This window comes from Hydra vulgaris, chromosome 11 (genome assembly GCF_038396675.1).
Source record: "Hydra vulgaris chromosome 11, alternate assembly HydraT2T_AEP".
Lineage (NCBI taxonomy): Eukaryota > Metazoa > Cnidaria > Hydrozoa > Anthoathecata > Hydridae > Hydra > Hydra vulgaris.
The window spans coordinates 17,867,563-17,879,618 of NC_088930.1; the positions used below are offsets into that span (position 1 = coordinate 17,867,563).

The window sequence follows — 12,056 nt, forward strand, 5'->3', positions numbered from 1 at the left end:
CTCGTGTAATTTGATTAACAAAAAGCAAGATTTTTGTCAAAGAAACATTTTTCCGAAAAAGAAATTTATTGTACATTTAATTGAACGGGTATTTAAATTACTTTTTCTTACATTTAAATTATTATTAAGGACAATGTAGCGCATGATTTTTATATATTTTAGGAATATATTTCATATCTTCGTTTCACTATATCTGATATTCGAATAAATAAATAACAAGATGATGTCGAGTTTTTCTGCATAATGTGTAATCAAAAGTTTACAGTTCGTATCCAACATTAAGAAGCATTTACAAAGAAAACATCACAACATTTTGGATAAGTGGTTTAACTTATACGACACACAAAACAATTCAAATAAAATGCGAAACGTGCTAGATGCCGATACTTTGAAAGCTATCAAGTTCTTTATTACATCGAAATGCTCGATTAATGCATTTAATAATCCCTTTTTGAGGGAAATAGTCAAAGTTCCACTTCCTTGTGCTAAAGGTTTTAGAGAAAACTTGGTAGCAGAAACGATGGCAAAATTATCAAACATAATTAACGAAAAAAAAGACGATTTTTTTTTAATTTTATAGCTTTAATTACTGTAAACACAATGAATTTATTGATTACTTAAGTTATATTTATTTAAAAGGTATTACATGTGATAAAGGGAGCTCATTCGTCAGACTATTTAAGCAATTATTTGAAAAGTCTCAAGAAGAAAGAGTTGAAGAGACAAAAGGTGGCGATAGTGCATATGAAGATGATCCAATGCTGAACCAAGAGGTTGCCTTTTATATTGAAGAAGCAGAAAATGAGCGGCTAAAAGATGAAGATGAAGTTTAAATATTGAAAATCAAACCTCTGATGAACTTCTGGGTGTGCTTTTAACTGAATCAAGGAAGCTTACTTAAATAAAGGTTATTCAGTTAGCCAAAATAATTGAGGAAGTAAACATCACTTATGACTTTAACGAAGATAATGAATACAATCTTCTTAGTTCTGAGCTAATTAAAGATCTTGAAATTGAATTGGGAACATCGAAACTAAATAAAATCAAATCTATAAATAGCGTTCAATATCACATAAAAAATAAAGCTAAATCACAAACAAGTTATGATGGAATTCGTCGGTCAACTGCTTCCTAATGTTACAGAGTTTTTAAAGTGCTTTTAAAAGAAATGCATTCGATCCAGAAAATCAATGTCCAATCGAATTAAATAAGATTGAACTATACCTACAAATCCTTCTTCCCGCATATCAGTTCAACTTAATTGTACAAAAGAATCTGTCATTGCTTGCTGATGTTTTGCCTGCATTGACTATTATGATTTCAAAATGGAGTAGAATGAAATTACAAGGAAATGGAAAAGAATTTGGTAACTTGTTAATTTCTTCTTTTAAATTAAAGTTTCAGTACGAACTTAACTTAGGAATTTATCAAGTAGCATCATTGTTGAATACCTCAAAGCTTAAATTGTGGTTCTTTAGACCTGATTGTCAATTTATTGTTAAAGGTATTTAGTTATTAAGTTATATTATTTATATAAAACAAAAAAAGTTTAAAAAATAGTTCTTCAAAACCTAATTTATAATTTAACCACTTTTATATATTAATTTATTATATTAAAGTTTGTATTACAATCGAAAATTGTTTAGGAGCAGTAGAAAAACTACAGAAAATCCTGAAATTCTTTACGCCACATAATATTTATCAAAGTGCTTCAGAACCGCAACCAGGATATGAGCATACACAAACGAAAGAACAATTGAATTCAAATGATCAGCAAACTGATTCGCTCAGCGGATTTATGCTAGGTGATAACTATTGCCCAGTAGCTCAGTAGCCTAACTTACAACTTTATTTACTTGAAATCGAAAAAAAAACTTTGCTTTTTTAAGCAAGTTGAAGAGAAAGGAATTGCAATATCTGTGTATCCTTTTTATGATTTATTGTTCGAAAATTCTAAAAAGGCGAATGTTACGAAAGCTATTTGTCATCTTACTAAATATTCCATTGTCAGCAGCATTTGTAAAGATATATTTTAGTACTTCTGGCTTTGTATGTGAAAAGAGACGAGGCAACATGAATGCTGATCTGATTATCAGTCACTCATTGTTAAAAGTAAACTTAAAACTTCTTGAAAGTTTAACTGATTTTTTAGGCGACGATGACTCAGATGGTGAAATGTAAACTTACAATATAAAGATAATATATTTTTTTAACTTAAAAACAAGATTTTACTACAAGAAATAGTTGTTCTTAAAAATTTACCAGTTAAAACCTTTTTGAAAACTTAAGGTCAGTTAATATGAGTTATATATCCCTACGTAACGCTTTCAAAATTCAAGATTTTTGCCGTACCGCAAGATGGCGGACGCTGGTTTCACTTTTTAACTTAAGTCACGCATCTAGTTATATTTATACGTCATTGTGAAAAAACAAAAAGCCGTTATAGTTTATTTTAAATGACCGTTTTGTAAGTATGAAATAAAGATAATAAGAATTTTTTTGAATGTCGAAATTGAGATACAATTTCGCTTTTTTTATTCAGTAGGTTTTTTCCATTATGTAATAAAGTAACATATTTTTTGTAGAGATAAAGGTGGCATATTTTTGTTGCTAGATTGTAAGGTTTGCAACTTTTGACAATTTTCCATTCTATAATAGGCTTTATGTTTTGGTCTTTTAAGCTCCATATTTCTATAGATAGTTATGTGTCATTTCTATACTTAGCAGGTGCAAATGATTTGAGATGTTTACGTATCTTAATTTAAATGGTGTTTTACTAATGCAAAAATATACTTTTTTATTACGATCTTGATGACTAGAACTTACGGTTGCTTGGTAGACAATATTGTTAGATAAACATTAATTGTTCAAAGAGCAAAATGCTTTATCTGCATTGGTTGATTTTTAATTAATTTTTGTTGTGCAAAATTTTGAAATTATGCGAATTTATGATAGATTTTAGGTTAGTCATGCAACTGTAGCTGATTGTTTTTCGTTTTTTTATTTGTTTTTTACGTAGATTTGTTTAAAACATTAGAAGTCATTTTACAATAATTTGTACGTTTTTGTAACGGTTTGTTTACGTTTTTTGTTTGTATTATTATTATTTTTTTTTTTTAAATTTCGCTCACATTAAAATGTCACAGTACAATTATATGCCGTATATATGGTGTTACAATTAAAAAAATTCCAATATCAGTATAATTAAAATAAGAAAAACACTCACATATATAAATATAAGCGTATATACACTTACACATGTATAGATGCGCACATATATAAACTGCTAACAATTAAACATAAGTTAGGATCTGAAAGAAGATTATAAGATCTTGTCGTCAGAACCTTATACAAGCAAGCAAAATAAAGACAAGTATAACATACAATAAAATAAAGACAAGTATATCATACAATAAAATAAAGTAAAAATTAAAATAAAAAAGTAATAAAATTCAAGTTAAATAACAATTTTCAAAATATTAGAAGTAGTATATTATCAAGTGAAAAAATACATTTTTTTAGGTTGAGCTTGAAAAGGTAAAAGGAAGTTGGCTAATCGAAATTCTGCAGAACAATATTATTCAATAGGTGGGGTCCACGAGAAGCAATGGAAAATTGATTAAATTTTGTGTGACAAAACAGCTCATTTAAAAAATTTATGTTCCTCATATCGTATTTGTTGTTAGGTTTTAGTTTGAAAACAATACTAAAAGCGGTAGGGGATAAATTATTTCTCCATAAATGTTCAAAACATAAAACTTTAAAAACATTAAGTTCAAATAAATTTAATAATCTCATTTCAGTAAAAATAGGTTTTGCATGTGTAAAACGATCAGCATAGTTAATTATGCGGAATGCATGTTTTTGATAAAGATAAAGAAGTTTTAACTTACTTTTTACAGTACTCCCCCAAGCAGCGTTAGCGTTATTTGTGTAACTGTGGATAATAGAGTAATAAAGTTGGCTTAAGCAATTTTTATTAAGGCAGTTACGAGCTTTATATAGAATACCAATGATTAATAAAAGCTTTAAAAACTTAAAAAGAACATGTTTTAATATACCGAAACAGTCTATAATTACATTTCCATTAATTTCATCTGCTCCTGTTGCTTTGTTTCTTTTCAAAGAATTCAAAGCTACATCAAATTCCTAAAAAGATAATTCTGAGGTTAACTCATCAGAACAAATGCAATTATCCATAGGTACGAGGAAATCATGAAAGGAAGCCGTTGCATTTGGAATCTTATTTGATAGGGAAGGACCTGTCCTAATAAAAAATTTATTTAATTCATGGGATATGGCTCTTGGGTCATATAAACTTACGTTATCAACTTTAATCACCTGCGGCAGAAAATCTTAGCATGATTTTTGTTCTCCAGTAATTTCTTTCATAATTTGCCATGTGCGTTTGAAGTCTTTTTTACATTTATTAATTAGTTCTGAGTAGTAATTTCTTTTTAGGCTTTTACGTATTTTTTCAAATAGATATTTGTAGTTTTATATATTTTTTCGCTAACAGATGTTTTTGTCTTTAGATATTTAATATATAATTTCTGTTTAATTTTTGACGATTTTTTTAATTTCTTCGTAATTCAGGGACTTTTTGAGCTTTTGTTTATTATTTATCAACAATTGGAAATGTAAGCGTCGTAAAGAGAAAACAATGTTTTAAAAAATTTTTCGTAGGTGTTATTTGCATTGTCATTAAAATCAATATGATTTCAATGGAGTAAAGATAGCTGATCTTTAATATATTTAAAGATCAGTATTTTCAACTACTGGGGTGTTAATATTTTTTTCTAAATTTGAGTTTAAAATCAGGAATATAGGGAAATGATCGGATATATCAGTTTTTATGATACCTTTTAGAATATCTTTATTAAAAATGTCTGTTGTGATGTTATTAAAAGTGTCTGATTAATATTTATCTATTAAGGTAGCCGAGTTTATTGTTACCCTAGTAGCGCGATCAGTTAAGGGTATAGATCCTGTTTCAAAAATTGTGTCATAAAAATTTTTAACTTTATGGTCATCGTTACAAAGAAAACAATTCACATTAAAGTCCCCAATTACAAAACTTTTTTTTCTACGTCACTTGTTTTCACGATATTGTTGGTCGATAACAGCAGCTTAGAATAATATTTTTTGTTTTTTCAAGTAAAATTTCAATTGTTAAAATTTCTTTATCGCCATCGGAGACGCTTAAATCATTTCTCATATTATAAAAGATATTTTCATGAACATAAATTAGAAGTCCTCCACCCCGTTTATTCGTTTTTCCTTCTTGTCAAAATCGTTTAATGTTGTTTCAGTTAAACAAATGATATTAAAAAGATTTTTTGTTTCTTCTGAAAAACCTAAAAGTTTTTCAAAATTCCGATTTAAACTTCTTATATTGAGGAAGAGAATTCTAATTCGATTTGAACTTTTTTTATTTGCATTCTGAAAAAGAAAACCTTCAAATTCTTTAGCATAAAAATAAGTACAATCCGTAAATCCGCAAAAAAAAATTATTATCTGTATCAATGTTTTCATCAGAGGAAAAGCGGTTTCCTTCCAAAAAACTAAAAGTAATGGATTCAAAATCATTCAATAAAGCCACGGTTGTTAAAATTAGGTTACGTAAGGTTTCTTTTTAAGAATGCGTAATTCGATTATTTGTTTAGAGCGTTTTTAACAATATTATTTTTAAACTAACTAATTTTATCGTATCGAACCGAAACGTTCTCGCCATTTAAACGTCGTTATTTCACTTCTGCAAACAATTTTCTTCTGATTGCAACCGTTTCGCGAGAAAAATCTTCATTTACATAAATGTTTGTTCCTCTGAGATAAGTTGATTCTTTTAAAATTTTAGCTTTGTCTTAGTATTGTTGAAGTTTTACAACTATTACCTACGGACGTCCAACTTTTTTTAGCCCAGTGCGATGTGCACGTTCAATTTCAATGCCCTTTAAATCCAGTTTTTGTAGAAAAAATTAATGAACCTTTTCTTCGGTTGCCTCCAAGATTCAATTTTGTCTTCGCATATTCTACAATTCTTAAATTACCTCTTCGCGATCTATCTTCGAGGTTACAGATTTTTTCGTTTAAAAATTCATTATTAATTATTTCTTTCTCTAATTGTTTGTTATCGATTTTGTTAAATAAATGTTTGTTGTTATTTTTAATCTTTTTATCAATTACGAGTTCGTTGAAGTTTAAACTTTCTTTTATCTCTTCAAGCTCTCTTGCAATTTTTTTAATCTTATTTTATCAATGATATTTGATTCATTTTTCTTGGTTTTTAAATATAACTTCGGTTTCCTTTTTAAAATCATCCAGCATTTCTTTCATCCTTTTTTTATTTCTTGGAATGGGGGCTTAATGATAAGATGGGGGCTTAATGATAAGATGAATTTTGTCTTCTTCAAGCCCCAGTCATGTAAATATTTGTTTTTATAAATTACGAGTGTAAATTATTTTCAATCGGCAAATACAATACTAAAAAAAAAAAAAAAAAAAAAAAAAGAATGTTTCTATATTATCTTTAAAATTATTTCATTCGTATTAACGGCTGATGATTGCCTTCGGGCATGAAAATTTAAGTCCCGCTAATCAGTTGTTATTGTTCTTCTCACCATTTCCTAATTGAATACGTGAGAAGAAGAACAGTACTAGTCCATTTTTTGTTATTTGCACTTTTTTTCATAATTTCATTAAACTTATGTGGATCTCTCTATGTACTAAAAAAGTAATACTAGTTCATCTTTCTTACATTATATTTTGCCATAAAGTAGATTTAAGCTATAACTGTTTAAAACTTAAACATTGATTATCTTGAAATGAAAATATTGGACTAGTATTGTTATTCTTTTCACCGATTCTAATTTAAATTGCATTGCTGAAGTTTGTAATCTGCACCAAATAGTTTTTGAAATTAGATATGTTTTAATCAATAAACTTGATTTCAGTCAGGCTGAAATAAAAAATATTTCTGGGCTTCCTTCTAGTTGACAAGCCCACAGGAAAACAAATGACTGAAATTTTGATTGGAGAACTTAATATTTTGGGTTTGAATTTGCAGGATGTTTTTCTAACATCCTGTTAATTTAAAAGATGTGAAACTGGGACCAATAATTAGGGTCACAGTTGTGTTTTCATGCATTTCAAATTTCTCTCAATACATTTTGCGATTTTATTAGTCGAAACCACAAACCGAATTTACTATTCATAATACTTTAAATTTTCAAAAGTTATTCGGGTACTACGACACATCTTTTGTACGTCACCTACGAAGGAGTGTTGTACAGTACGATTGTTCAGTTAAAATCCAAGAATATCAGAAATTGATTTATTGCGTCTTTAATACAGATAAAATTTTATTTATTAATTTATTGCTTTAGAGTTAAAATGAGTTATAAACTGTTTTGTGTTTTAGTGCCAAAAAGAAATGATAAAAAACATTTTTTTACAAAAATAATTACCGCAAACCGGGGTTACTTTGAACGTTTTTGAGATATTTTAACTTGCTCTTCCTTCACTATTGACAATATTTGAAATTTAACAAAATGAATATAGGGACTAAGTTTGACTCTTACATAATTCAAATTCCAAATAATATTTAAATAAAAATATTTTTTATAATATTAATCTAAATAGTCATTCAAAGTTAACTCACAAATGGGGTAACTTTGAATGCGTTTTTTTGTGAAAGCAAAACCTATTCAAAAACGCACTGTTTTGTTTTAATATTTAATAAAAAGTTTCACATTACTTTACTTTTGCTAAAATACAACAGTATTATTTCATAACAAACACCCATTTAGTTTTTTTGTTTTTGTTTTAATGGGTAAGTTGTAAGTGGACCAGCATAAAAAAAGTCTCATTTTCAACAGTTTTACTAACAGACAATGCAAGAACATCTTTACATTTTGCATAAAAATCCTCAACAAAAAAAAAACTTTTAAAAAGGGAAAAAGTAATTTTTTTTCTCCCCTTTGAGCCTCTTTTACCTTGACATCAACATAAAACAATTGTTAAGTACATTAATTACTGCTTGACTTACTAAAGTTACAACAACCATCTGGCAAATGATTGAAGGTTATACTTATATCTAATGGGTAAATCCCATATTTCTTTCAAAACCACTAAGCTACTAAGTTGCTGATTACCTTTTGATCTGAAAAAATATAATTTTTATAAGTAAAGAAAGAACAAAGGAGATTTATTTTTTGTAATTGTCTGTGCTTTTTTTGAAACAAGAGGTTTTCGATTGATCAAGTATTTTCCTCTAATACTATTAAAGAGGTCCATGCAATGTTACATCACAATACTATTTTTGCAACAAGATACTATTTTCTTTAGTAAATTCAAGTACCTTTTCACTGTAAAGATTGCTTAGATTATAACTAATAGGACGTGAATAGAACCAAACTGTCATAACTTTAATTGTATTGTACATTAGATCGTCCATGTTTGGTCCTTGTTGTCCATAAATGGTCAGCTTTATAAACATAACCAGAGACAATTTGACTAGAAGCACATTTTTGTATACTTGTATACTATGGATTTTCCAAGTGCTTTAAGATTTTAATTTTTATTATTGGATTAAGATTTTAATTTTTATTATACAAGGTGGTAACTTGCACCCAATGAACATCTAATGCTTTCATCTTATAATGTTTATTGCTACCATAAAATTTGAAAGCTGGCACTCAGTATATAACTTATATACTGCCTTATGTCAATTTTTTTTCGTATAAACGTGGGATAATACTGCTATGAAATGCTCAACAAAACAAATTTTAAGATAAATAACAGTACTTTCAACAAACTTAATTCAACACAACATTGAATGTACATACACATATTATACGATATATTTTTCATACAAGATTTAAAGTTTATTTGTGTTATGTAGCAAAAGAATATATATATATATAAAAGGATATATATATATATATATATATATATATTTGTGTGTATGTGTGTGCGTGTGTGTATATATATGTGTGTGTCTTTGATGTAGACACACACTTATGTTTATATATGTGTTTATGTTTACACACACACATATAAATGTAAGTATATCTGTAAGTGTTCACATACAGAAACAATGTGTATGTATGTGTGACTTACTGTTTATACAAATGATATTTTAACTTTTATTCATAATAATATTATATATTATACATGTATGACAAAGGAATTTTTAAGTTGTTTTAAGTTTTTGACTATTTATGTAGTGGGGTTACTTTGAACATTATTCACAGTTACCGCATATGCAAAAAAATATATACAATAAAGTATGTTATGCTATAGCTATGGAACATAACTATAGTAGGCTAACAAACTTCTTAAGATTTTACATGCTTAATAAATTTATAAACAAAAGTTATGCAACTTAGACAACGAGCAACACTAGCTGAGGCAGTGTACAAAGTATTCTGACTAATTTTTTTGAGAAAAATATCCGAAATATTTAATTCGTTTTTTAAGGAACAATAAATACCAATAAACAAATTAAAACTTGAAATAATCAAAATAAAAACTATTTTTAACACTTTGATGTTTAAGGTTTGAACAGATTCATATAAGTTCTTACCATAATTACAACTTGAAAAAAAAATAGATTTGTATTCAAAGTTACCCCGCTATTCAAAGTAACCCGGGTTTACAGTATTAAAAACTGCTGTAATCTTAAATATAATCTGTAATCATCGCTGTAGTATTAAATGCATTTAATACTACAGTGATGATAAAAATGATTTTACTCATTTAAACAAATGCAAAAAAACTTTCACGATTGTAGAATTTAAAAAAATACATTTTACTTTTGTAAACGTTGTTCCTGTTTGGTATGATTTGATTTGAAAAAACAAAACGAAACAAGCAAAAACAAAAGTTTCTAAGTTCAACGATCAAAAATGTATCGTTGTTTCCCCAATAAACAGATGTTTTTTTTTCATTTTTTATTTGTGTCCAAATAATGGACTGTAGAAAGTAAAATAAAGCAATTATATTTTTCTAATTTGATTATAAATGTATTTTTTAAGGTAGTCAATGCCGACATTACTTGTAATCGATTTGTAAGTCTGAATACATCAAATGGAGAGCAAACAACTTTGTTAACGTATACGTAAGTGTAAAATACTTTTTTATTAAATAAATTTTTTTTATTTACTTGAAAAGTAAATCGCAATTTTTATTTACAACTTTAGCTGCATTGCTGGACAATATTGTTGCGTAGGTGGCTGTTGTCAATTGTATAACCTCTGGTACTTCTGGTATGCTTTGAAAATTATTATCATTATTATTATTATACATATATATCATTGTTATTATTATTATTATTACTGTTATATATATAAATATATATATATATATATGTATATACAAATATATATATATATATATATATATATATATATATATATATATATAAATATATATATATATATATATATATATATATATATATATATATATATATATATATATATATATATATATATATATATATATATATATATGCAGGGTGCGGAAAAAGTTTCCGTACAAAAGTATAATTTAAAAAAATTATCTGTATGGTGTTTTCTTTCAATATATAGTGTGTTTTTAGAATTCTTTTGTATTCCTTCGTATTCTTTTAGAATTTTTTAGTATAATTTTGTTTTAAATTAAAGTGTAATTTGTATATATATATATATATATATATATATATATATATATATATATATGTATATATATATATATATATATATATATATATATATATATATATATATATATATATATATATATATATATATATATATATATATATATATATATATATATATATATATATATATATATATATATATATATATATATATATATATATATATATATATATATATACAGCGGTGGCCAAAAATTAAAGACCATTCATTTTTTTTTCAAAATTTATTTTTAACCTTAGTATAGTTTTATTTTAGAAAAAGGTATCAAAAAAAGAAAAACATTTTTAGAAAGAATTTTTAATGTATTTTATAGTTATTACAAAAGAATTTAAAATTTTTTTACAAAATAATGTTAAAAAATTAAAAAACTGACTAGTAAAAAATATAAATAGGAAAAAAAATTGGACAAAATTTTAAGACCAGTTTCAAAGATATTTCAAAAAACAATAAAAAAATAATTTAGAAACGTGTTGTTTCTCCATTTGTTTTCAAGCACTCTTGTACTTACACTCTTGAGATAGAAGATTTCAAATCTTCCAAATTGTAAAGTTGTTCTTTACCAAGCTTGTGATCAAGCCACGACCATAAATTCTCTATTGGATTCAAGTCTGGACTATTGGCAGGCCATGGAAGCACTTGAATTTTATTAGAGTTGAACCAATGGCTAACAACATGCGCTTTATGACACGGCGCATTATCTTGCTGGAAAATAAATCCATCTTGCAACTGCCATAAATCAATGCTAGGAATAAGCGAGTTTTCCAAAATTTCGATGTGCCTTTCTTTGTTGAGTCTACCATCGAATAAATGAAAAACGCCAACTCCACAGGCACTCATACAGGCCCAAATGCCTATTGAACCACTGCCTTGTTTTGTTCGTTTCAAAATGCATGATTCATCGAACCGTTCGCTTGGAATTCTACGCAACATTACGCGACCTTTTCTGTTGTCTACCTCAACGTTCATTTCATCACTAAAGACCACACGGCTCCACTGATCTGTTGACCAATTTTTATGTAGTTTGCATCACTTTTTCCTAGCAAATCTTTTTTTTTATTTAAGCGTGGTTTTTTTGGAGCAGCACGCCTTAAATGATTTAAATTGTGGAGGACCCTTCGCACAGTTCTAGGACTTGCTTTCAGACCATTTGACAGTGTCCATTTCGTAGACAAGTCTGTAGATGATGCTTGTCTGTTTTCTTTCATTAATCTCACTAACGAGCAAACATCACGGTCATTTGAAATTTTATTGCGTCCAGTCCTATGACGATCATTAAATGACCGGGTCTCTTAGTATCGTTGAATTATGTTAATAATGCAAGAGTGAGACCTTCCGAGCTTATCTGCTATT

The 12,056-nt window shown here is 27.1% G+C and overlaps 1 protein-coding gene across 1 annotated transcript in view; it reads left to right on the forward strand.

Moving 5' to 3' along the window:
- The window catches only part of LOC105847470 (uncharacterized), a 28,244-nt gene that overhangs the window by 15,164 nt on the left and 1,024 nt on the right, over positions 1-12,056 (forward strand). The window contains exons 2-3 of the mRNA XM_065809691.1: positions 10,038-10,120; positions 10,203-10,268. Coding sequence (XP_065665763.1) covers positions 10,038-10,120; positions 10,203-10,268 — 149 coding nt within the window. The remainder of the gene's footprint in view (positions 1-10,037; positions 10,121-10,202; positions 10,269-12,056) is intronic.